At 36.9% G+C, this 27,162-nt stretch overlaps 1 protein-coding gene across 5 annotated transcripts in view; it reads left to right on the top strand.

Moving 5' to 3' along the window:
- Positions 1 to 27,162, top strand: part of CEP350 (centrosomal protein 350kDa) — a 128,204-nt gene that overhangs the window by 88,775 nt on the left and 12,267 nt on the right. For 4 of the 5 annotated variants that reach the window (XM_015570073.1, XM_006754495.2, XM_006754493.2 and 1 more), the window contains 8 exons: positions 3,757 to 3,879; positions 4,938 to 5,137; positions 12,152 to 12,363; positions 15,898 to 16,042; positions 16,804 to 16,964; positions 19,863 to 19,999; positions 23,203 to 23,285; positions 24,568 to 26,567. In XM_015570073.1, coding sequence (XP_015425559.1) covers positions 3,757 to 3,879; positions 4,938 to 5,137; positions 12,152 to 12,363; positions 15,898 to 16,042; positions 16,804 to 16,964; positions 19,863 to 19,999; positions 23,203 to 23,285; positions 24,568 to 26,567 — 3,061 coding nt within the window. The remainder of the gene's footprint in view (positions 1 to 3,756; positions 3,880 to 4,937; positions 5,138 to 12,151; positions 12,364 to 15,897; positions 16,043 to 16,803; positions 16,965 to 19,862; positions 20,000 to 23,202; positions 23,286 to 24,567; positions 26,568 to 27,162) is intronic. The other variant, XM_006754496.2, reaches the window with a different exon arrangement.

Below are 27,162 nucleotides of genomic sequence, written 5' to 3'. Positions count from 1 at the left end.
CCGTTCCATGGCCTCCCACTCTGCCAAGTCCTCTAAGCAACCAGCTCTCCCTCTCTGCTCTCCGTCTGGCGGCTTGGGAGCCAAGTTCCCCAAGCCGCTCCACTCTCCCTGGCTGTCCCGCTCTGCTCTCCGCCCAGTGGTTTGGGGGGTGACCAAGGGAGTCACTTCCCCCCAAGCCTCCAGCTCTCCCGCTCTGCTCTCCACCTGGCAGCCTCTGGGGAGCGACTGAGGGAACCATGTCCCCCCAACCTGCTGGCTCTCCCACTCTGCTCTCCACACGGCGCCTGTGTAAACAAATTAACCTGCCATCTTTGTTGGGTTAATTTGCATAAGCACTCCTGATTGGCTGGTGAGTGTAGCGGAGGGATGGTCAATTTACATGTTTCTCTTTTATTATATAGGATGTCACCCCAATAAATTCAAGAAAAAAAGAAAGGAAATGCTTAGGGACTTGAAAAAATTAATCCATTTTCAAATTAAAAACAAATTTTATTTTTACTTATAACAATATAACATTAAGGATTCCTGGAGGCAGAAAGAATTTTAAAATGATTTAGGATATTAGATTTTTATTTAATATTTTTCAGAACCAAATGATTTTAGAACTGGTTGTTTCATTTAAAAATTTAGATCCTAATTTTGCTCTTTCAAATTATATGATTTTATAATATGTTGGGACAATCTATAGTTAGTTATAAAAGCTTAGTTGGGGAGGACGTTCTCATTTATGTCACATGGCCTACCAGTTTGTTGTATTACAAGTGTGAGGCCGAAACCGGTTTGGCTCAGTGGATAGAGCGTCGGCCTGCGGACTGAGGGGTCCCTGGTTCGAGTCTGGTCAAGGGCATGTACTTGGGTTGTGGGCACATCCCCAGTAGGAGATGTGCAGGAGGCGTCTGATCGATGTTTCTCTCTCATCGATGTTTCTAACTCTCTATCTCTCTCCCTTCCTCTCTGTAAAAAATCAATAAAATATATTTTAAAAAAAAAAGTGTGAGGAGGTACTTGAACGGAGAAAGAACCATAAAATGCTATTCCTGGGAGGGTTTTTAGGGAAGTCATCTAATATTGTCCCTTAGTTTTACAGGAAGGAATGATGCCCACAGAGATTAAGTAACTGGTCCCAGGTCACACACACATCAAATGGCAGAGCTGGAACTGGAAACCTGCTCTCTGAACTTTAGCCAACTAAAATTAAAGTTGAATTAAGTTGGCTTATCTGCTTTTAACCTTAGAATTTTTTTTAAAAAAAAACACCTACATTGATGACTTAAAGTTATCTAAGTAGAAACTGAGCCTTCTAAATAGTATTTATTGAAACTGGAAAAAGGCCCATTGGCTCATTGCTGGAATTGAATAGCTGCATAGCTCAAGTTTAGAGTATGAAAGTGTGACTTTAAAAATGACGCAATTACTCATGAATTTCTTAAGATTAAACATTATCATCTATATATATAAAAGCCTAAGCAACCGTTCGACCTGTTGACCAGTCTCTGTGACGCACACTGACCACCAGGGGACAGATGCTCAACGCAGGAGCTGTCCCCTGTTGGTCAGTGCGTTCCCTCAGTGGGAGCACTGCGCAGCTGACTGATGGGTGCCAGACACAGGGCTCAGGGCTGGCCACCGCAGCCCGGAGACCGCAGTGGAGTGGCTGTGAGCCTGCTGAGCGGCAGTGGCAGGCACACTGGGGCCAGGATGAGCAGGAGCAGCAGGCGGCGTTGGACTGCTGGTTTTGGCCCACTCCCTGCAGGCCACGCAGAGGGACCCCACCGGGCCTCTAGTAGGAACATAATAATCTCCATACTCTATTAAATCTCTTATACATCTAATCCTAGTACACTTTCCTCACTATCAGAGGCCTTGTTGGGGTGATACCTTAACAACAACTATAAAGTGTATTAGTAGCATTTTCTATTAGTGGGCATTTATGTCTCCATAATTCACAAATTTTATTTCTTGTGCAGCATCTTGAAAGATTGTGAAGTCTAGTGTAAAATACCGTGCTTTTCTCTCAACTTTAGTTATTTAGCTTTTAAAAGATACTCTTTATTTCTAAAATGTACATATATTAAATAAGGAACATATATGTTCTGGGAAGAAGTTCTAACTTTAGGTTAAAACTTTTATTATACTATTTCTTTATTTTAATTTATTTTTCTGTTAGCCCTTTCTTCTGGTGTTCATTTCTAACCTAGAGCTTTTGAATATGCTTAATCTTTACAAATGAAGAAAAAGATCACTATTTGTTTTAATAGAGAAAATTATCCTTTATTGGGCTGGACAAAAAAATTAAATTGTATCTTTTTACAGTTTATATTATGTTTCAATATTCTACTTTTTGTACTAGGTCATGCATGCATTTAGCGGTTATACACTTAATAAGAGGGTGGGTGAAATTTGAGTGTTGAATAGATTCTTTTTGGACCTTTTGCCAAGTAAATGTGTTTTCACAAAGTATTTTGATAATTGGCATCAAAATAAGTTTATTATATGTTCTTGCATTAAAGAATGGCATTAAAGAATGGCAAGGAAGATTGCAGTGTCTTACTGAAATTTGGAAAATTTATTTTTCCTCGAACTCTGGTGCAGAAAATCAAGGCAATCCAGGTGTGTGTGTGTAAATGAAAGAGAGGCGAAATACTAAGTTGTATACAGAAAACAGACTTGAGATCGTCTATTTTCTAAAAATACACATAGGAAAGACTGTGCATACTTTTTAAAGTCCAAATGAGTGACTGGGTTTATGCCTAGATTTTCTCACTTCTGTGACGTACTGATATTACTCCTTGCCCTTCCAAGGCAATAAATGTTGCCTTGATCCACAAGTTATTGTTGTGTGCATGTGAACAGGAGCATGCTCTGTCAAAGAGAATTAGCCTTTCCAAACTTACTAGACTTATTTATTCTTTCATGTATATAATGATCTATTTGTTATTTAAAAAGAAGGGAAACTAGTGGATTTTTGCTGTTTTTATAACTTTAACATATATAATTTTCTTACTTTTAACCTTGTGATTGAGCTGTCCACAGCATGAATTTTAAAACTGGAATTAGCTTAGTTTATTCTTAATTATGTGTCCTGATATTTTATAGGATGGATATTGTATTTCAATATTATTATTTGATAATATTGTGCCTTTGTTAAAAATAAAGCAAGAAACCTCTACGTGGTCCTGTTAGTAGCAGTAAATTTTTTTGTTGTAGAGGTGAATAGTGTATTTTTACTATAAATTGATTTTCTAAATTATATTATTATTTTCAAGTTGATCATGATAATAAGGTTAAGTAAGGCAAAGGTAGTGCTTTTTTTATTTAATTTCAAGCTTAAAATATATGACAAGTTACAGATATATAAATCATTTGCGCAGGATTACATATGTATGTAGAATTGCTGATATGTAGGTTCACAGCCATAATTGTACTTTATGCTAAAGCTTATGGGGCAATTTATTTAGCTGCAGAATGTACTTCTTATTACTTTACTAACAAACAAGTAAATTACTTAAAAGTGTAGATGATGGTTAAGCAACATGTGAGAAGAAAGGCACGTTTATTCAGAAATCATTGGTAAGGTCTATAAAAAGTACATGTTTTATGTGTCACACAGAGTATAACACTTGCTTTAACTGAGTAGCTTATAATGTTCTTCAGGAAACATATTAAAAGTTCCTCACTCAGCTCTTATGCTTTCCCTTTCTCATTCTTTCTGCCTCTTGATCTCTTGGTTTTAAAATCTTCCTCCTTATTTTGTAGACACTGCTCTCCTGTTCACTACTTCTTCTCTGTCTTTACGTCTCATCACTGGGCCTCTCTCAGTGTCTGTTTTCCCAACCTCCATCCCAAATTCCAGCTGTATATCTACAACCAGTTGGTCAGGTAACTGCACCTTTTTCAGTGCACTCTTTGATAGAGCATGCTCTGTTCTTTCTGTTTGTTTTGTTTGCTTTTTTCTTTTTTTTTGTTTGTTTGTCCTAACAGCATAGAGGCCTCTTGTCAAATGTCCCATAGATTTTACCTTTTTGTTTCTACATGAATTTAACATGCTGGCTGTTCAAGAAGTGGAGTGACAGTTCCTGGGCTTTTTATTAAGTGTTTGTTGGATGCGTGGGTGCATTTTTGTTGATTAGCTACCACTGCAGATCTAATTACACTAATATAAGCAGCCCACCTTTTATTTAGCTGTTGCATCTACATTTGAGGACAGTTCAAAAAGCTTTTCCTAAATCGGTAATTTCTCCTTACATTTTGGAGCTAAGAGTTACTGGGCTATTTAATTTCAAAGATCAGGTTAAATTGAGAAATTTGAGGTATTTGCTGCATCCTTTACTCCAGTAATTAAACAATTATGTTTATATACATTAGACATCTGACTGTGGTGCTCAGTGTTCTCTTTGTGAAAAACAGAGTAACACCTGACATTGTATCTCTCAGGTAATGGCTACCAAACTCACTATACCTGAGGTAAAACCAGACTGCATTCGAAAAAGGGACATAAACATGCTTTTTGTTTGTTTGCTTGTTTGGGGGCTTTAGGGTTTTTTTTGTTGTTGTTTTGGTCTTTGTTGTTTTGCATTTGTGTTTTCTGGCCTGAGCCTTCAGAAAAAATTCCTTATGTCTTCTCTTATAAAAAAGAATCCCCTATGAAAAATGAATATATATTATCAATCATGGTTGTGCAGATGTTCTCAAGATTTTTTTCTCTGAATTTACCACCCTTTTTTCCTTTGCTACTCTTACAATTACAAGTAAAACATAAATTCTCTCATTTTCTAAGTTGACTTATCAAAGCCTCTGTTATCACAAACTTTTTCAGAGGAGTAGTGTGAGTGTTCTTTTTTACACAGCTTGTTGATAAGGTGTTGAGTGATAGCACTCTCAAAGTGATTTCTGCATGTAGATATGTTCTCTCACTGTTCTTCATGGTGTGACCATAGGTTTCTGACAAAGCGGGAGCAAAAACTAATGCAACGGCGACAACATGCAGAAGAGCTGCTAGAGTGGAAGCGACGTTTAGATGCAGAGGAAGCAGAAATTCGTCAGATGGAAAAACAAGCTTTGGCTGCCTGGGACAAAGAATTAATAAAACCTAAAACTCCTAAGAAAGAATTGGAGGACCAGAGACTAGAACAGAAAGGTAATAAATACTGACTGTATTCAGACTGCAAACTAAAGCCTAATATAATGAAAGAGTTACTTCATTATTTTTTAAAAATGTGAATGATTAAGGGTGATAAAGGCCATATATGTACATTTGCTACAGAAATTGGAAAGTTGGGAAAATATTGTGAATAGCTTTATGCTAATATACTTGAAAACTTAGAAGAAATGGGTAAATTCCATGAAATGGAAATGGGGTATTCTGTGACCAAGTGGAGTCTAACACATTAAAAAAATTGATAATGTGGTGAATCACTTAGACAAATTTAAGGGAAAAAATCCATGACATCTTAGTGGATTCAAAAAAGGCAATCTGAAGTCTAAAAAGCATTTGTAGTAAAGCACAAACCAGTCTAAAACAGACATCATACTTAATGATAAAACATAGAAGGCTTTCCCTCTGGATTTGGAAATAAGACCAAGATGACTTTTTTTTTAGGGGGAGTGGAAGAGAGAGGGAAGGACAGAGAGAAACATCAAGGGAAACACATTGATTGGTTGCCCCCTGCAGGAGCCCCAACCAGGGCCTGGGCTGGGGAGGAGCCTGCAACCAAGGTATGTGCCCTTGACCAGAATCGAACCCGGGACCCTTTGTTTTGCAGGCTGACACTCTATCCACTGAGCCAAACTGGCTAGGGCCAAAGATGCTTATTTTCACCTAAGGCAGCAGTCACCAACCTTACAGACCTCACAGACCACCAGTGGTCCATGGATCACCAGTTGGCGACTGCTGACCTAAGGAGTGAAAGGAAAAAGCAAAACTCTTTATTATTACAGATAGAGCTATGCACATAGGAAATCTAGCACTCACATGACAGTTATTAGAATTAATAAGTGAGTTTAGCAAGGCTGTTGGATATAAAATCCATAAACAAAACTCAATTACATGTCTATAGCAGAAATTGGTTAGAAAAATCTAATTTTTAAAAGAAATATCATTTATAATAGAAATAAAAAATATGAAGTACCTAAGAATAAATATACCAAAAAGTATACATGATCTTTGTTTATAAAATTAACAATTTTATTGAGACATTAGAGAAAACCAAAATAAATGGAAAGCTTTCCCATATTCACAGACAGATTCAGTATCATAAACTTGTTAATTCTCCCTGAATTTATAGATTCAAGACAATTAAAATCAGAAACCCAGCAAGATTTCTTCATAAAGTTTAATAAGCTCATTTTAAAATTAATATGAAAGAGCAAAGGACCAAAAAGCAAAGACACTCACTCCTAAAATAGAACCACAAAATGCAGGAACTTATTGTACCATATAGCAGACTTCTAAAAGTATAATAATTTAAACAATATGATTATTTGTATAGAGATAGACAAAAGAACTGTGAAACAGCCCTGAAAAAAAACCCCTGCATAAGAAAATTTTACTTTTGACAAAGGTAACTTTGCAGACTAGTGAAGAAAGGAGGAACTTTCCAATAAATTTTTGTGGGAGAAAAAAAAGAAGTTGGATCCCCACGTGACTATATAAAAGATCCATCTCAAGGAGGAAAGAAACTTGTATGACAAAACTATAGAACTTTTAGAAGACAATATAAGAGAGGTATTTTTATGACACCCAGAGGAGGGCAAGATTTAACATGCTATGCAAAACGAAAACCACTAAGGGAAAGATTGGTAAATTCAACTTCAATAAATTAAGAATTTCTGTTCATTAATACACCATAAAGTAAAACAAGGTATGAGATTTGCAACACATCTGACTGACAAAGGGATAGTATCAAGCACATATAAACTACTCCTATGAGTGAAAAAGAAAATGCCAACTATGTTTAAAAAAAAAAGAATAGGCAGCCTGGCCAGAGTGGCTCCATTGGTTGATTGTCAGCCTGTACACTGAAAGGTGGCTGGTTCGATTCCTGGTCATGACACATACCTGGGTTGTGGGTTCAATCCCCAGTCGGGGCACGTACAGAAGGCAACCAATGAATGTTTCTCATATCAATGGTCTTTCTGTTTCTCTCTGTGTTTCTCTCTCTCTCTCTCTCTCTCTCTCTCTCTCTCTCTCTTTCTCTCTCAGCATGTCCCCTGGTGAGGGTTAAAAAATAAAGAAAGGCGCCAAAACCGGTTTGGCTCAGTGGATAGAGCGTCGGCTTGCGGACTGAGAGGTCCCAGGTTCGATTCCGGTCAAGGGCATGTACCTTGGTTGCGGGAACATCCCCAGTAGGAGGTGTGTAGGAGGCAGCTGATCAATGTTTCTCTCTCATTGATGTGTCTATCTCTCTATCCCTCTCCCTTCCTCTGTGTAAAAAAAAATCAATAAAATATATATTTAAAAAATAAAGAAAAAACTTTTTTTAAATAGACAAAAGAGCAGACACTTCACAAATGAAGGACTCCAAATAGTCAATAAACATGAAAAGATGCTCAACTTCATTAGTATCAGGGCATAAAAACCATAAAGAAATACCATTGCATACCTAAATACATTTTCCCCAAATTTGGTGGCTTAAAAAGTTTTTTATGGCCAAAACCAGTTTGGCTCAGTGGATAGAGCGTCGGCCTGCGGACTGAAAGGTCCCAGGTTCGATTCCGGTCAGGGGCATGTACCTGGGTTGCGGGCACAGATGTGCAGGAGGCAGCTGATCGATGTTTCTAACTCTCTATCTCTCTCCCTTCCTCTCTGTAAAAAATCAATAAAATATATTTTTAAAAAAAGTTTTTTATGTTCTCACTTCTGGATGCCAGAAGTACAAACTCAAGGTGTTGGAGGGACTCTTGATTCCAGGAGACAATTCTTTCTTTCCTTCTCCTAGCTTCTGGTGGCTAAGCAATAGGCATTCCTTGTATCTGCATAATTCCAATCTCACATAATCATCATCTCCATGTCTGTTTTCTCTTTTGTCTCATAAAGAAACTTGTCATTAGATTTAGGGCATACCCACATAATCTAGGATGATTTCATCCCAAGATCCTTAATTACATCTGCAAAGACTTTTTTTCCAAATAAGATTATATGTCTTGGGGTGGGGGCTCATCATTCAAGCCATTTACAATACTAACTAAACCTGTTCTTATGTAGGTGGAACAAAGAACGCCATTCCACTTCTGGGTATATATGGAAAAGAACTGAAAACAAGTGTTCTAAGAGATTTGCACACTCATATTTATAGCAACATTATTCACAATAGCCAAAAGATAAAAGCAATCTGGTGTCTGTGAATAGATGAATAGATATTTAAAATGTAGTACATACATGCAATGAAATATTCAGCCTTAAGAAGGGAGGAAATTCTGACACATGTTATAACATTGATGAATCTTGAAGACATTATACTAAGTGAGTTAAGCCAGTCTCAAAAGGACAAGTATTTTATTACTAGAGATCCGGTGCACGGATTCATGCACTGGTAGAGTCCCTCAGTGTAGCCTGCAGGGATCAGGCTGAAACCGGCAGTCCAGTGCTGCCTACCACTCCTGCTTGCCTCTTCTGCTTATCCCAGCCCTGCTGTGCCTGCCACCACTGCCACTGGGTAGGCTCACTGCTGCTCCGCTGCGGTCTCTGGGCTGCAGTGGCCAGCCGTGAGCCCTGCGTCTGGCGCTCGATGGTCAGCTGAGTGGCACTCCCGCTATGGGAGTGCACTGACCACCACGGGGCAGCTCCTGTGTTGAGCGTTTGCCCCCTAGTGGTCAGTGAGTGTCATAGCGACCGGTCATTTGGTTGCTTGGTCAACTGGTCACTTAGGCTTTTACATATATAGATTCCACTTATATGAGATACCCTTGAGTAGTCAAATTCATAGAGAGAGAAAGTAAAATCATTGTTGCTAGGACCTTTGGGGAGGAGAGAATGGGGAGTTAAAAGTACAAAGTTTCAGTTTGAGATGATGAAAAAGTTCTTGTGATGATGATTGTACAACAGTGGGAATGTACTTCACTGAACTGTACACTTAAAAGTGGTTAAGATTGCAAATTTTGTTATGTGTATTACCACAACTTAAAAAATTAATTTTTTAAAAGTTGAGTTGTATAGTAAAAGGTCTAGAAAGACACACAAAGCAAACCCTACTTGACTGTCATTGGTTTATTTTTGAGGTACAGAAATTGGGCCAATGAAAGTGGTTGGGGATAATTGTATAAACTAGTGATGGCTAACCTTTTGAGCTCGGCATGTCAGCATTTTGAAAAACCCTAACTTAACTCTGGTGCCATGTCACATATAGAAATTTTTTGATATTTGCAACCATAGTAAAACAAAGGTTTATATTTTTTATATTTATTTTATATATTTAAATGCCATTTAACAAAGAAAACTCAACCAAAAAAATGAGTTCGCGTGTCACCTCTGACACGCATGTCATAGGTTCTCCATCACTGGTATAAACTAATCACTTTACATACATCTGCACAGTTTCAAGGTTATTTGTTTTCTACTATGTTCTTGTATTATTTTTATGACTTAAAAAATAAGCGAAACAAAAAGAGAGTGAGAGAGAGAGAGAGAGAGAGAGAGAAAATTGCCAAAATGAAGTCTTCCACAGACAGTAGATTGGAGAATCTTTGGTAGTTATCTCTCAGGACGTAGTAGTACAGGTGACTTTCATTATTTTCTTTGTACAATTTTTATATTGTTTGAACTCTTAAAATGAGCATATGTTATTGTTATTGAACAAAAATAAAATATGTTGAAGGACATAAAGCCAAACTGTAGAGGATTCTTTTATTGCCTACTACCTAAAAATTAAATCATTTTCTAAACCATTTAAAATTTATTCATATTCTATTTTGGAATAGGTGAATATCCTTGAGGATTTTTAGAATTCCTTCATTTAACCATTCTGATTATGCTACACATGAACACTATAAAAATATACCTATTTATTTATTTATTTTTATTGTCTAAAGTTTTACATATGTCTCCTTTTCCCCCAATTGACCGCCGCCCCCCACCCCAGCCATTCCCACCCCAGGCAAGTCCCCACCGCCCCAGTGTCTGTGTCCATTGGTTATGCTAATATGCATGCATACAAGTCCTTTGGTTGCTGTCTAACCCGCCCTCCCTCCCCTAGCATTTGTCTCTGGATCTATTCTTGTTCATCAGATTATGTTGATCATTATATCCCACATATGAGTGAGATCATGTGATATTTATCTTTCTCCGACTGGTTTATTTTGCTTAGCATAATGCTCTCCAGTTCCATCCATGCTGTTGCAAATGGAAAAATATGGAACACTTCATGAATTTGCATGTCATCCTTGTACAGGGGTCATGCTAATCTTCTCTGTATCGGTCCAATTTTACTATATGTGCTGCCAAAGCAAGCACTAAAAATATACCTTTTTAACGTTTAAACGGAAGTGCTTTTAAATATCAGGTTATCCTTGTTTACTTTGGGTTATAGGTATTATCTATAATAATAAAAGCATAATATGCTAATTAGACCAGACATCCTTCCGGAAGTCCTTCCAGAAGACCTTCTAGATGAAGCCATGGCAGCAGGGGCCGAGGCAGAAGCGGCGCTGGTGGAGGCTGAGCCCCTTGCACAAATTTCGTGCATCAGGCCTCTAGTGTTAAATAATGTTATTTTACAGATATTAAGCCCAAAATGTTAAGTGGGGTTTAGAATTCAGTATATCAAATGTTAGCATTACTGACCCCAAAGTATAATATAACCAAATTTTTGTGGGGCATTTTATCTGTAGATACAAAGAAGGAAAGCAATTGCCATTCTTAAGATTATATAATACTAGAGGCCCGGTGCATGAATTCATGCACAGGTGGGGGGTCTCTTGGCCTGGCAAGCGATCGGGGCTGATCGGAGCTGTCTCGCCCAGCCCCAGTCAGGGCTGATCCGGGCCACTGGCCAGGGCCAGAGACTGCAGGAGGTTGGCTGGCTGCAGGAGGTTGGCTGTGGGAGTGCACTGACCACCAGGGAGAAGCTCCTGTGTTGAACATCTGCCCACCGGTGGTCAGTGTGCATAATGTTGACTGATTGTTCGGTTGACTGGTTGTAACGGTCGCTTAGGCTTTTATATATGTAGATAATGTCAAGTATTTTCTGTTTAGCCCCGACTGGGTGGTTCAGTTGATTGGAGCATCATCCCATGCACCAAAAGATTGTGATTTGATTCCCAGTCAGGGCACATACCTAGGTTGCGGGTTGGTTCTAGCCCTAGTCTGGGTGTGTACATGGGACAGCCAATCCATGTTTCTCTCTTTCTCTTTCTCTCTCCCTCTCTCTCTCTCTTTCTCTTTCTCTCGTTCTTTCTCTTCTCCCTTCCTTTCTCTCTAAAAATCAATTTTAAAAAAGCATACCCTTGGGTGAAAGTTAAAAATAAAAGCATTTTCTGTCTAGTGTCAAATATATTTCTGTTTTCTTAGAAAGAGCACAGGCCACAGTAGACAGGAAATTCCAGAGGCAAGACAGTGCTACAGATTCTGAAAGTGCTAATTTAACTTCAGAGTGTATCTCCATTGGTGCATAAGTCATACTTTACTCATTTTTATTGCTATGTAGCATTTCATTGTATAAATATATCATAATTTATTCTTTTTACTGTCAATAGACATTTGCATTTCTTCCAGTTTTTGACCATTATAACAATCCTGCTAATGACCATGTATATATCTCCTGTGGTTTATATGCAAAATTTCTCTAGGATGTATACCTAGGAGTGCATTTGCTGATCATAGAGTTTTCATCTTTTCAAAATTCTACCAAATAGTCTTCCAAAGTTATTGAACCAATGAATATAATAGTTGTAATTGCTCTTCATCTTCACAAACACTGAGGGTGTCAGTAACTGTCATTGCTGATTATATGTTATATATAATCTCTCAGTGTGCGTGGGCCAAAATTCTTAATTAGACTAATAGACTTTATAGTAAATGTGATTCATTAAATGATAGGACTAAAAACTTATATTTAAATACAACTAATGAAATTATGCTAAAAATAAAGTATAACAGTGGAATATTTCCCTTGACCAAGATTGTGTACTTTTTTTTGTTTTCACCCTCTCTTTCTAGAAATAGCAAGTGAGGCGGAATCTCCAGTACTTTCCTACTCTCATCTGCACAGTGAAAGCTCTATTCCAGAAGAATTAGGCAGCTCTGCTGTTGAATATAGACCTTCTGAGTCCATAGTTCAGGAGCAGCCTGGTAGTCCAGATCACAGTATACTTACTGAAGACATGGTTTTTTCACAAGAACTGGAATCTTCTACTTCTCCTAGTAAACATGTAAGTTAATATATAGTATAGAAGGCCCAGTGCATAAAATTAGTGCACTCACGATGGTGAGGGGGAGTCCCTCAGTCTGGCCTGCACCCTCTTGCAGTCCAGGAGCCCTTGGGGTATGTCCAACTGACGGCTTAGGCACATTCCCAAAGGTGGGGAGCGGGCCTAAGCCATCAGTTGGACATCCTTCGCTCTGCCGCTGCAGTGGGAAAGGCTCCTGCCATTGCCGCTGCACTCGCCAGCCATGAGCCAGGCTTTTGGCTGAGCATCACTCCCCTTGTGGGAGCGCACTGACCACCAGGGGGCAGCTCCTGCGTTGAGTGTCTGCCCCCTGGTGGTCAGTGGTGTCATAGCGACCCGTCATTCTGCCGTTCAGTCAATTTGCATATTAGCCGTTTATTATATAGGATATCTTAAAGCTTTAGGAAAAAACTGTCTAAAAGGTATATTATTAACAGTTATAGTCTTGTTGCTAATGTCAGTGTCATCTATCATAACTAACATAGTATATGACATTTGAGCAAAAATAAAGCTTTTCATTGACTTCTAAAAATTTATAAATATCTGGCCTTTGGCTTTAGTGACAGTTATAAAATTATATGCTATTAAGTCTGTTAATATTGAGGGTATAGGAAAGAATATGTGGGAATATCACAAGTTATTAAAATCTGTTTTGTCACAATAATAGAAACAATAAGAGCTTAAACAGTGTGTCTTTTCTGAAATGTAGCTTATAACTGCTCTATAATGTAGTTTATAACTGCTCTATAAACTCATAGTCAGAATAAAAGTAAGGTTTCGTCGTTTTAAGGCAGGATCTGAAATGGTTATTGATTCTAAATTAGAATAGTGGTCAGTTTTAGAATAAGAAATGTTTTCCACATTGTTCTTAATTCTATACTTCATAAATAAAATTTAGCTGGTAAAAATTTAAGCTACAGACTTAACTTCTTTTTTTCTTTTTAGCTTGAGTTTATAAAGTATATAAAGGAATTAACCTAAAAATATCAAATATTAAATGGACACAAACATTGTGAAAGCCTGTCTATGTTTTTAAAAGTAATTCACCTAAATTCAGAATGGAATATACTTCGTTAAAGTGTATGTTTATTGTGGATGTGAAGAAAGAATAGCATTTCCCTGTTGGAAAATCAGTCAGATTCACGTGTGTGACAACATCTGAAAAATTTAGATGATTATCATTTTTTTTATCCAATGAAGAGCCCATCCCATGTTATGTTGCAAAATATTCCAATGCTTTGTGCACATACTTGAAAACAGAGCTTTTAGGTTGTAAAAAGATTTTTTTATATATATTTTTATTGATTTCAGAGAGGAAGGGAGAGGGAGAGAGAGATAGAAACATCAATGATGAGAGAGAATCACCGATTGGCTGCCTCCTGCACACCCTCAACCGGGGACCGAGCCCACAACCCAGGCATGTGCCCTTGACTGGAATCAAACCTGGGACCCTTCGGTCTGCAGTCCAATGCTCTATGCACTGAGCCAAACCAGCTAGGGCAGGCTGTAAAAAGATTTTAATGATATTTTCATATTAGTGATTTCTTGGTTATTATCTCTAAATGGGCTTATTGTATATATAATTTACTTGTTACATGATTCCTACCTTCCAGGAATTTGCAACCAAATTATGCCTTTTTACACAATCTTATCACTTGCTATAAATTGATTAGATTTTATCTAGCATCCTTTTTTTTTTTTTTTTTTTTTTTTTTTTAAATATATTTTTTTTTTTTTTTTACAGGAAAAAAGGGAGTTTAGGGAGAGGGATAGAGAGTTAGAAACATCGATGAGGGAGAAACATCGATCAGCTGCCTCCTGCACTCCCCCCACTGGGGATGTGCCTGCAACCAAGGTACATGCCCTTGACCGGAATCGAACCTGGGACCCTTGAGTCCGCAGGCCGACGCTCTATCCATTGAGCCAAACCGGTTCGGCTCTAGCATCCTTATTGAGGTTCAGGATAGCCACTATCTGATCGAATACTAAAAATGTGTTGTTTTCTCACAAGAAAATATATAAAGAAAATCAAAATTAGTGTACCTTAAAGTGATTTTTATAATAAAAATAATATTTATTGAGTACTTAGTTACCAAGGGCCAGGTAGTATGCTGAATGTCTTATGTGGTTAACCTCACAGTGCTCACCCTGAAGCTTAGCAGGCTAGGAAACTTGCCGAGAGTCATAGGGATAGGAAGTGATTGACAGCAAGGAATCAGATCAGGCTTTCTCACTTCCAGTTGACATCAAGGTAGAAAGTATGTCCTAAGTAATCTCTTGTGGGCAGTCTTCTTATGCTCTGTTTGCTTCCCTTCTTCCTTCCCTCCCTTCCTTCAATACAAATAGTACATACTTAGTATTTAATTTTTTTCATTAATAAAATGATGATATAATTGACATATAACACTGTATAAGTATAAGGTGTGTAGCATAGAATGACTTGACACACATATATTATGAAATGATTGCCACATTAAGTTAACATCCATCACTTCATATAGTTACCAAAAAATTCATTTTCCTTGTTATGAGAATTTTTAGGATCTACTGTCTTTTTTGTTTGTTTGTTAGCCCTCACCCGAGGATATTTCTACATTGGTTTTTAGAGAGAGTGGGAAAGAGAGGGAGAGAAAGAGGGAAACATCAATGTGAGAGAGGCACATCGACTGGCTGCCTCTCACACACACCCTGATCGGGGCTGAGGAAGGAGCCTGCAACCAAGGCATGTGCCCTTGACCAGAATTGAACCCAGGACCTTCAGTCTGCAGACTGACACTTTATCCACTGAGCCAAACCAGCTAGGGCAGCAACTTTCAAGTATACCACACAGCCATGTTAACTACAGTCATCATGTGCCACATTACATCCCCAGTATTTATTTATCTTTTAACTAGAAGTTCATATCTTTGACCACCTTCACTCAATTCTTTCATTCCCCATCATCCATCTCTGGTAACCACAAATCTGATCTATTTTTTCTGTGAGTTGGTGGGGTTTTTTTTAGATTTCACATACAAGTAAGATCATGTAGTATTTGTTTTTCTCTCTCTCTGACTTAATTTCACTTAGCATAATGCCCTCAGGGTCTATCCATGTCATAATACATGATATACCATCTATTTGTTGTGGGAGAACTGCCATAATGATCCAACATTTACACTTCTGGGTAGATGTCCAAAGGAAACAAAATCACTATGTTGAAGAGATATCTGTACCACCCCAATTTAGTATGTTTTAAATTAAAAAGAATAAGAGATAATATCACTTATACAATAATTATTACTAGTTCATTATAAACATCTTTTAAAGTATGTTTTTCTATAACTTTTTCTGTTCCTTTAAAAAATTGACGCCTTATCTTTTGTAAAATTTATAGTGTTTTTTCATTTTTTAAGTCATAGAGTTATTTAAGATTCTTTGTAAATAATATTTGCAACTGGTTAATATCTGGAGTTTTAAATAGAATTTACAACTATATCATAGACCAGTTCTCATTTAGTTTTTCTGTTTGCACAGTCACCTCCCAAAAGCTGCACGTCTGTGTCAAAGCTGGAGTCCAGCAAAGGAAGTTATAAGATTGGAGGGCAATGTCGTCCACCTGTCAAGTCCCATCAACCCAGTTATAGTTGGTCAGATGAGTCATTATCTATGACACAATCAGGTAAGACTAATAAAGAAGAGTTTTTTACTTTGTACCATACTTGAATTTTCTTAATAAGCTTTGTCTAACCATATGTTGGTATGATGTTATCCTTTGTTGCATTTGCCATAAGCCTTTTTTCTTGCCAGGATTAAATTTCATAGTTCTTGGCTTTTCATTGATAATTAATTATATCCCCAATTACACTAAATATGAAAAACTTAGGTTATCTGGTGTTAACGGGCGTCATTTATTCATCGGGTATTTATAGTATTTTTGTCTGTGTCAGGCATCCTTATATGTTCCTATTGTGCTCTGTGCTTCCACTTGTTACACCAGACAGCACATCAGTTGTAACCAAATGTTACCCAGCAGGTCTCCCCTCCTAGAATACAGACTCCTGGAAAGGAGAGTCTATATTTTGTTAACAGTTGTAGCACCAGAACCTAGCAGGTCCTTTGCATTGCATATGGTAGGTAGTTATTAAATGTTTCTTGAATGAATTCATGATGACCATGAGGAGAGACGGGAGGTGATGAAGCAGGATAGCAAAGCACTAATACATTCTTTTTCAGAAGCTCAGATTTCTTCTGTTTAAATGTGAGGTTGGCTTTGCCTTTTTTTTAAGATTTATTTTTCAATTACCATTTACTTAATATTACTTTGTATTAGTTTCTAGACTGGCTTTGTTTAAATGGAATATTACATTGCTGCTTTTCATTAGTAGTCATTTAGTTAACTTTATTTTTAAGTTAAAATTAAAGATTTTGTATCTCTTTCAGAAACTACATCTGACCAGAGTGACATTGAAGGTAGGATCAGAGCTCTGAAAGATGAGCTGCGGAAAAGAAAATCAGTTGTGGACCAGTTGAAGAAGGAACAGAAAAAAAGGCAGAAGGAAAGACTGAAAGCCCAGGAAGCCAGCCTGATCAAACAGTTAGAGGTTAGACATGGGGGGAAGGTGTTTATAATGTCAGGGCTAATGCAGATGTGATGCCTCACATGTTTTTAATATATTAACAAAATAATGAATTAGGATTTTTCAGTATTACTTGATGTCACATTTTATTCTAACTCTGAAAATAAAAAACTGAGGCCATCTAAACAAACGCTTGCTTATAACACGAAATTAAATATTAAATTAAAATAGTAAATACAATAATAGTATTAAAATGAATTTAAGTATTATAATAAGGTTTTTTTCTGAATAAGAAAGAGTAAACACCCATGAAAGAAAGATTACTAACCATGCTCTCTTAAGCAAAGAACCATTAGGTAAATCTAGCTATTGGAATTATTACTGCCCTTTTCCATTGATTTTTAAATTTTTTTTAGAAAGAGCTGGGGAGGAGCGGGGAGAGAGAGAGAGAAACATTGATGTGAGAGGCACATCTATTGGCTGCTTCCTGCACACGCCCTGACCAATGGGGGTGGGAATCCTGCAACCCAGGTACATGCCCTTGACTGGGAATTGATTCTGCAACCCACTTGTTTGGGCCAACACTCTAACCACTGAGCAACTGGCCAGGCTGTTACTGCCTTAAAAAAATTTTTTTTTATTGTTAGAAGAATGATGTTTCATGCCACACAACTTATTAGTATGGCTCTTTGTACTATTTGGATGGTTCCTAAATAACTCTAAACTTGACTTTTCTCCCAGAAGCTAGCAGCCTTCCCTGATTCTGTGGGCTGGAAACCTGATTTTGAAAGCTTCCTCATTCTGTTTTCTCCTACCCATTCAGTCACCAGATGCCATTGATTCCCTTTTATAAAGCTTCTTGTTGTCCCTTCCTATTACGACTGTCATCAGACTATTTGGCAGTATTTGACCTCTTGCTTCTTCTGTGTGCTTAGCCTCTTCAGTGTCCCTGCCTCTGGTTGCTTCTCCAGTGCTTGCATACGTTCTGCCAGCCTCGTGTTCATTATAGAATTGGTTGGGAACTTCCTACTCATCACAAGAATCCCTTCTTGTGGCATCACCAGAGAAGATCATTTAGCTTCTACCCAAACACTTCTAGTAAAAGGAAATTTCAGATTATCAAGACAGTTGGCTTCATTGTTAGACTCGAGGTGCTCTAAGTATTAGAAAGCTCTTTGTTAGGTTTAGCCAAAATTTCTGTCCTTTTAATTTTCCTCTTGGTAACACCAAACATGTGTTTGTCCTACATTTTGTAATTAAATTTATCAAATATTCAAGTCCCTGTTTATGTGCCCAGAAGTCAGCTAATTACTTTATATGTATTTTTCATTTATTCTCAAAGAAACGAAGTGTGAATATTGCTATCCCTGTTTTGCAGATGAGGAAACTGAGTTTCAGTGAGATTAATGATATCCAGGGACACATAGTTTAAATGTGGTAAAGCTAGGGTTTTAATCTAGATCTAATTCTAAATCCTGTGTCCTTACTGTTACACTACACTATCTTCCACTTGGAAAATGGCCTTCTAGCAGACCTACAAAAAATAGACATTTACACAGTTACAGTTACACAGTGGGATTAGGGGCTGGGGTTGAAATTCACAGATGTGTAGAATTAAGAAAAAGTGGTTAAGATACTATGGCCATACTGGGAAGTTCATGTTGGAAGTAGTGAGAAACCAAATTTAAATATAAAGAATCATGTTCAGGACCTTAGTAATCAGACTGATGAGTTTGGACTTCATCCTGTGGGTCAGTAGTCTTCAATCTGACTACACATTGGAATTAACTGAGGAGCGTTTTGAAAAATACAGATATCCAGTCTCACTCCTAGAGATTTTGATTTAATTGGTCTAGGGTGGGCCCCAGGATTTAAAAGCATTACTATAGGTAATGAGCCATTGAAAGCGAAATGAAATCTATTAAACTGAATAGCATTGCTCAAATATGTTCATTAATGGATATGTTAGCCAGAAAGATCTCTAGAGAAGTGCATAAGAATCTATTTTAGTCAGCATTTTACTAAATGGTTTGAATAAAGACCAAAGAAAGTTCTGTGTTTAGGTTTTCAAAGTATAGTATATAATGGAGAAATATATAATCATAGCGATTCACATTTTGAAAGGAGCCTTTTGGATTTATTTGATCACAGATTTACTGAGTATATAAGTATCACTTTCAGATCTAAGATATCCTCATCCTAATATATACCTAGTGAGCTATATAATCTAGCTATAATATATGTTTAATACCAAAAGTTACTTTATTAAAACATTAAGACTTCAAAGGAAGATAATATGGATAGTCAGAGTTGTAAAACTAGGGCTTTCAGCTTAGAAAACTAAGGAGAAATCTAATATATGAAGAGCTTGCCTTAGATTTCATACAGATTAGAATTATAAATGATGGAAGTTTTATTTACAGAATGGCTAATAACTAGGAAACATTCTCTGCGATTCGGAGCTATCCCACTCCCAACCACACCTTTCTCTTCAGGATGTGTATTTCTAGTAAGTGCTTCCTCTTAAGCATACTGCCATCGAAACTCAGCATAATGGCTAACTTCTTTAAAAGTCCATGGGAAGAACTAGGCCATCCTTTAAAGAATAATTACATCAGCTAAAGAAGTTTTTTAATGTGGCAGGGCCTGAATTATTGCTTTATAAGTATTAAGATTCTACAGATTGAGACTTTATCATTTCCTAATTGATATTAGGATTACAATTCTACGTCTTGCTTATATATAGACTATTTCAAGAAGGTTTTACAAATAACTATTGATAGACATCTCAGGAACGATACTGATGCTGGGAGAAAGATTTGTACATCTTACTGTTTTATATTTTATAAAATGCACTATTTTATAATTTAAAATAGTTTTTAAAATTCTGTATAGTGACTCCTCTGATTTTTCTAAACTTAGTCATATGATGAATTCATTAAGAAAACTGAAGCCGAGCTTAGCCGAGATTTGGAAACATCACCAACAGCCAAGCCTCAGATTAAAACGCTCTCCTCAGCTTCTGAAAAACCCAAGATCAAGCCCCTTCCACTACACAGGTAGAAATTTTTGATAACTTCTCTATATTCTGCCTCGTTTGAGAAAAGAATAAGGAAAGACTTTTAGTAGAAGCTATCTTAAGTAACTGTGAAATTGTAATAGTAAAAATATTGGTTTATATTTTTAGTTTCACTGAAGTAAAATTATTATATGTGATATAATTAAAAATCAAATTTATAATAAGGTACAGACTTTAAAATATAGTTTGAATCCTGAAATCTGATAGGTGCAATGAAAATAGTATTCTTTAATATTGCTAATCTTAGCACTGTAAGTTTGTATAGACCTTTTGAAAAATAATTTGGCAATGTTTCAAAAGTAAAAAAAAAATTGTAAGTTTTAAAATATATATTTTTTTTATTGATTTCAGAGAGGAAGGGAGAGGTTGAGAGAGATAGAAACATCAATGATGAGAGAGAATCATTGATCGGCTGCCTCCTGCATGCCCCCTCCTGGGGATCAAGCCCGCAACCTGGGCATGTGCCCTTGACCAGAATCGAACGTGGGGCCCTTCAATCTGCAGGTCAACGCTCTATCCACTGAGCCGGGTAGGGCAAAAATTTGTAACTTTTGACTCAATAATTCCACTTTGGGAAATCTAGCTTGAGAAAATATGGGCTACCAGAAATCTCTATTTGAAAGAATATTGTTTATCACAATATCCTTTATATTAATAAAACATTGGAGGCAATCTTTATGTCCAAAAATGAGTGGATAGCCCAATAAATTATGGTCCTTTTCAGGATAGAATACTATGCAACCAGTAAATGCATATACAGAAGAAACTGAATAGCAACATAGGAATGCATAATCCTATCCTACATAATAAAAGCCTAATATGCAAATTGACCGACCAGCAGAACGACCGGTTGGCGGGGGGCGGCGGCAGCAGGGTGATGGGGGGCGGTGCTGGAGCTGCCTCCTGGTGGTCAGTGCGCTCCCACAGGGGGAGCACCACTCAGCCACAAGTCGGGCTGATGGCTGGTGAGCGCAGCAGTGGTGGCAGGAGCTTCTCCCGCCTCCGCAGCTAAGCCATCAGTCAGACATCCCGCAAGGACTCCTGGACTGCATGAGAGTCCAGGACATCCCCCCCCCGCCCCCCCGCCAAGTGCATGAATTTTCATGCACCAGACCTCTAGTATGGCATATAAAAAAGTGAGGTTATAATATTCAAACTAAATTTTGAACAGTGACTAGGGCTTAGGCAGTCAGTGGGACTGGGAAATGGACATTTCAGAGAGAAGGGTATTTATGAATGACCAAAAACATATAATAGAAGCTGAACATAACATTTTGCTGGAGTGAGAAGCAACTAGAAAAACAAAGAAAAATTGTGATAACTTTATATTCATTTTTAGAAGTGTCTGTTTTATATTTTAGATGTGAAGCCTTTTAGGTTTAAAAAAATATTTTGGAAGTTTTTTTTCTTTGTTACAAAAGTAATACAGACTCATTACAATTAAATTAACATTACCTGAGTTTGATTCTTGGCTCCAGTATCAGCTAGCTCTTCAACTTTGGTCAAGTTATTTAACCTCTCTGTGCTTCAGTTTTTGTTTTTGTTTTTTTAATTTTTAAAAAATTTTTTTATTAATTTTTAGAGAGAGGAAGAGAGAGAGAGAAACATCGATGTGAGAAACACTGATCAGTTGCCTTCCACATGTGCCTCAGTGGGATCGAACTGCACCTGGGTATGTGCCCTGATTGGGAATTGAACCTGCCACCTTTTGGTGTACAGGATGACGCTCCAACCAAATGAGCCACACTGGCCAGGGTTGTGCTTCAGTTTTTTAATAGAGATTTATATTCCTGTAATAACACCTTACTAATGAACGTGTTATGAGGGTTAAAATACTTAGAATAGGGCCTAGCACATAATTAGCACTATGTATTAGTTATTATTATTAGAATATTCAGGAAAGCAATAAAAAATGTTTAAATTATATTGTACCTAGTTCTCCCAAAAATCTAAATGTCAACAATTAGATATATTTCTTTCTAGGATTTTTTATGCTTGGATTTTTGTGTATTTTTGTTACATATATATTTTTTCATTATAAACTGTATATTTTATTTTAATTTCTACATAATATACTATTGAATGGTTTTAGAGTTTTATTAATCAAGCTACTGAAGGATTTTTATCAGAGATTGATACAATCATATTTGTGTGTAGAGAGATCTTTCTGACTATAATATGAAGGAAAGATAGAAGGAATAAGCCTAGAAGTAGGGAGAAAGTAGTCTAAGCCAGGCCTCAAATAATCAGCAGTAATAAGAATAGAGAATAGGAGGTAGATTTCAGGAATATTTAAGAAGAGGACTTGACTGATAGGGAAGCAGGGGAAATCTAGGATAATTCCCAGGTTTCTCTTAAGTTGTTGGTTGGGTCAAGGTTTCATTAACCTAAAAGCTATAATCCTCAGGTATCTTTTTGTGAAAAGTTCATGATTTGGTTTTAAAATGTTAGTTTTGATTTGCCTGTAGTTCATAAGTGGAATTATCCAGGAGAGATGTCAGGGTTAGATACATGGGGATGAGCAGCATGTAGACTGGCTGAAGCCATAAAATATAGCAACATAACCCAAAGAAGGTATGCATTTAGAGAGAATACCAAGTACTAAATACAATAAAATAGCAACGTTTAAGAACATTATAACAGGCAGGATTAGAAGCCAAAAGAGAGACAGTAGCATGAGGTGGAGGAAAGAAGAATTAAGGGGGGGATTTTTTTGAGTCTTGAGGCATACTTATAATTGAGGGAGGAAATTTCCAGAATGAAGGACTAAAGACTAGGGAAAAGAATGGATAATTGAGGAGTATCATCAATGAGGCTGTGGAAATGTGTGTGATTTGCGGCAGAATGAGGTTTGAACAATTAGCTTTGAACAAGTATGAGAGACACACCTTTTTCTTTCCTGCATATGAGAGGAAAGGCGGTTGGAATGGCTGTGATTATAGATAAATTTCTAGGTTGAAGACAAAAAAGTTCATGCTGATGGCCTGTTTTTCTCATTAAAAGAGGCAAGATCATCTACTGAGAGTGATGAGGGTCAGACATAGGCTTGATGAAAGTGGCAAAGGTTGGAAATACCCCTGTGGATAAGAAGAAAGAAGTGGTCTTCTAAGAATTGACTGCTCTGTTATTAGTTATTATAGTATCAGCTTTACATTTATTACTGTTCATTAATTTCTACTTCAGATCTGAAACAGCAAAGAATTGGAAATCACTAACGGATTCAGAACGTTCCAGAGGATCCCTGGAGTGTATTGCTGAGCATGTTGGTATGTAACTAGAAAAAAAAAAAGACACTGTTGCTACATAGACTGAGGATTTATTCTAATGCCTACACAATTCTCCCTTACAGCTTTTTTGATTAAATTTCTTAAAGATAATAGATTATTTAATATTTTAAGTTACTTTTATACTTTTAAGTGGTTTCTTGATTATGCATCAGTTATATGAATCTGTCTTTATTGTTCCAAATTTATGATTAAAACCTGAGGCATAGAGACCTTAATCTAAAATGGTTGAGTTGTCCTGACCAGTTTGGCTCAATGGATAGAGCGTCAGCCTGTGGACTCAAGGGTCCCAGGTTCGATTCCGGTCATGGACATGTACCTTGGTTGCGGGCACATCCTCAGTGGGGGGTGTGTAGGAGGCAGCTGATAGAATGTTTCTCTCTCATCGATGTCTCTAACACTCTATCCCTCTCCCTTCCTTTCTGTAAAAAAATCAATAAAATATATTTTAAAAAATAAAAAATAAATAAATAAATAAAATAAAATGGCTGAGTGTATCATCAGCATCTCTAAATTCTTCCTTAGTCAGATTCTGTTTCTGTTTATGTATATTTTCAATTTATACTGTTTCTCAGAGTAAATGGTTATATATAATATATTTTTTCTATTTAATACAAAGAAAGATAAGAGTTATTAAAAATAAAGTATTAGTCAATGAGGAAATAAAACAGGCATAAAAACCTTACCTTGTAACAATGGTGAAATAGCAATTTGAATTCAAATTTTAATTCTTGGTTTGTTAGCACATCTGATCTTACTTATTTTCTTCTTATTTTGCTATTGTAGCTCTTAAAGTGTTATATTTGCAGAAATAGTTTATCTTTTTTCTTTCCACTTTTTATATTCAAAAGCTTAGTTAAAATCCTTAGGAAAATTCATTCTTTTAGAAGTGTATATATATATGAGTGAGAGATAAATATAGTATATAACATATAGTATTTGTCACAAAATTCTGTTTTTGCATTATTTGAGAATGATCATGCAGATCAATGCCTCCATAAACTTAGATCCATTATTTTTTTCACTTTATAAGTTAGGATAGTAAGAAATTATTCCAACTTTAAATTTTCAGTCATTTTAAATATCTATTGTTGGTACAGCATATTCTCTTAAAGGAAAAACTTATCTTATATTGTAACCAAAACAGGTCAGATTTATTGACCAAAGTGTTTATTAACTAAGATTTGGCTTTTATTTAAACATTGGTTCCAGAAATTGAGAAATTGTGATTAAATAATTTTTATGTGATTTTCTTTCCTTTTAGATGCTGCATTGGCAGGTTCTGAGAGATCAGTATCAGAACGGTCTTTATCTGCTTATGCCAGGAGAGTGATTGAATTGGACAGTCGAATAGAAGAGCATTTTCAGACTTCATCACCAATTCTTAGATCATCAAGGAAAATCAGAGCAGAATCTGGAGATTCTATAGAAAATATACCTTCATTACCTCCTCCCAAAGAATTAAATGCCCCTAATAGAATTCTGGGTGTGTCAGGTGCCAAGGTTGAAGAAGAAGCTAGTCAAAACTCAGAAATACAAGAAGTAAAATGCACAGAGTTAGAGGAGAGTACAGTTGAAGAAGCCTATTTTAAACAATCTAGGAAGTCTGATGTCTTACTCAAACTAGACCTGGAACAAGGAGATTCATCTGAAATTCTTTCAAGGAAAGATCTTTCTTTAGAAGCTGTAAATGTTCAGAAAGACTTAGTTAGCTTAGCCATTGAGGACCTCGATAAAAAAGAATTGAGAGAGAGACAATCAGATCAAGATATGGATCATAGTCAAAACATCCAATCAGAGAGAGGCATTCTTCAACAAAAGAGCATAAAGGAAAGAGACTTGTCTTTGTCAGAACATCTTCTTGCTCCTAAAGAGATATCATACTCTGAAGATTTTGAAGTGTCTTCTGTCAAGAAAGACATTTCAGCTGAATTGTGTAAAGGTAACTTTGAGGTAACGTCATTGTTGTCACTCAGGAGAGACACTCAGTCTTGCAGAGATAGGTTACAGCCAACAAGAAGCTCTAAAAGTGAAGCCAACAGCTTTGGTACTGATGGTGAAATCAGTGAGTGCCTCAGTGAGAAAAGCCTTTCTATTCATAGCAATATCCACTCTGAAAGGCTGTTAGAACTCAAGTCTCCTACTGAGCTCATGAGAAGTAAGGAGCGCAGTGATGTGGAGCATGAACAGGGGGTTACTGAATGCTCTTCTTTGACCTCAGTTCCTGTTGCAGATGAGTTACTTGATTTCCACATTGGTGATAGGGTATTGATTGGCAATGTTCAGCCGGGAACTCTTCGATTCAAAGGTGTGACTAGTTTTGCTAAAGGATTTTGGGCTGGAGTGGAGTTGGATAAACCTGAAGGAAATAACAATGGAACATATGATGGCATTGTGTACTTTGTGTGCAAAGAGAAGCATGGTATTTTTGCTCCTCCACAAAAAATATCTCAAATTCCAGAAAACTTTGAAGACTATGTAGACATAAATGAAGAAGAGGACTGTTACTCAGATGAAAAATATCAATACAATAATCAAGAACAAAAAGATGCAGAGGGTCCCACATTTGATAGAGAAAAGGATGCAGTTGAATATTTGTATGAAAAATCTTTACCTGGTGTGCACGATATTGAAGCCTCGGTTGATAGAAGCCTTAAAATAGAAACAGACCATTTACAGGACATTTCTGAGGTGCTTGAAGCCCATATTCACCAGCAATCTCCAGTGGATTCACTGGTTTCTTCAAAGGAAAACAAAGACCTTGTTTCTGGTGCCACAGAAGATGTTTCCATTGCTGTAGAAGACGATACTTTAGACAATACCTTTTCTGAAGAATTAAAGAAGCAACAGCAGATTACAGAAAAGGACGAGAACCTGTATCCCGAGGTTTCAGAAAAACTTTCTACCCCACTTCTGGATCTTTTAACCAGAGAAAAGAACCAGTTGGAAGCCCAGCTGAGGTCATCAGTAAGTGAGGAAAAAAAATCAAAGCAACAACTAGAAACAGTCAGCTTACTAACAGACAATTTACTAAAAGTCTTTGTGACAGACACAGTCAGTCAACTACAACAAATTAAAAAAGCCAGGAATGAGAAAATTCAGCTTAGCAATCAGGAGTTTCTTGATGATCAAAAGAAAGTACCACCCCAAGGCCTATCTCCAAATCTTGAGGAACAATCACCAAGTGTTCCAGGTGACTTCTTAAGGTCTGAATTGGATGATGAAAAAGAAGAGATTTCTTCTCCAGATATGTGTCCCAGACCTGTAAGTGTTTTGCCTAGAAGAAATGTCAGTTAACCTCACTTTTGTCATGCATTTTAATTCAGATTTTGTGTGTGGCAGGTTATTTATTAGATGAAGATCAGTGTACTAGTTTTTAAAGGCCTTTAACTGTTTTTCTGTCAAGTATAATTGTCCTCTGTTATGTCATGAGTGGTCACTATAGGGTTGTCACAAACACTGACAGGTTTATGTTGGATTGACAACTCTTGAATACTGCCCACAGATTAGATAGATTCCCTTTCAGATTCATTGAACAGATTTCCCATGGAGCTTTACAGTGGTTCTCAACCCAGTTCTTCTTTGCCTATGAATTTATTTGTCCCCATATCTCCTCAGTCATAGTTGTTCTGCAAAGATTACCAGTTATGATACTGATTCTGGTAAAATTGAATTATATCCACTATGGCATCTACTCAGACCATCAACTTGTTGGGTTGTCCACGGACAGTTGAACAAAAGTAATATTTTGAGTAATTTGAGCCAAATAATCACTAAGGTGAGAAATCTCCTATCCCATTTCCAAATCTCAGAAACCAGACAGTTCTACAGAAACAGAATAATAATGATACCAAAAGGA

This window comes from Myotis davidii, unplaced genomic scaffold (genome assembly GCF_000327345.1).
Source record: "Myotis davidii unplaced genomic scaffold, ASM32734v1 scaffold591, whole genome shotgun sequence".
NCBI lineage: Eukaryota > Metazoa > Chordata > Mammalia > Chiroptera > Vespertilionidae > Myotis > Myotis davidii.
The sequence above is the reverse complement of the archived record's forward strand: the minus strand, read 5'-3'. Positions and strand labels throughout refer to the sequence as shown.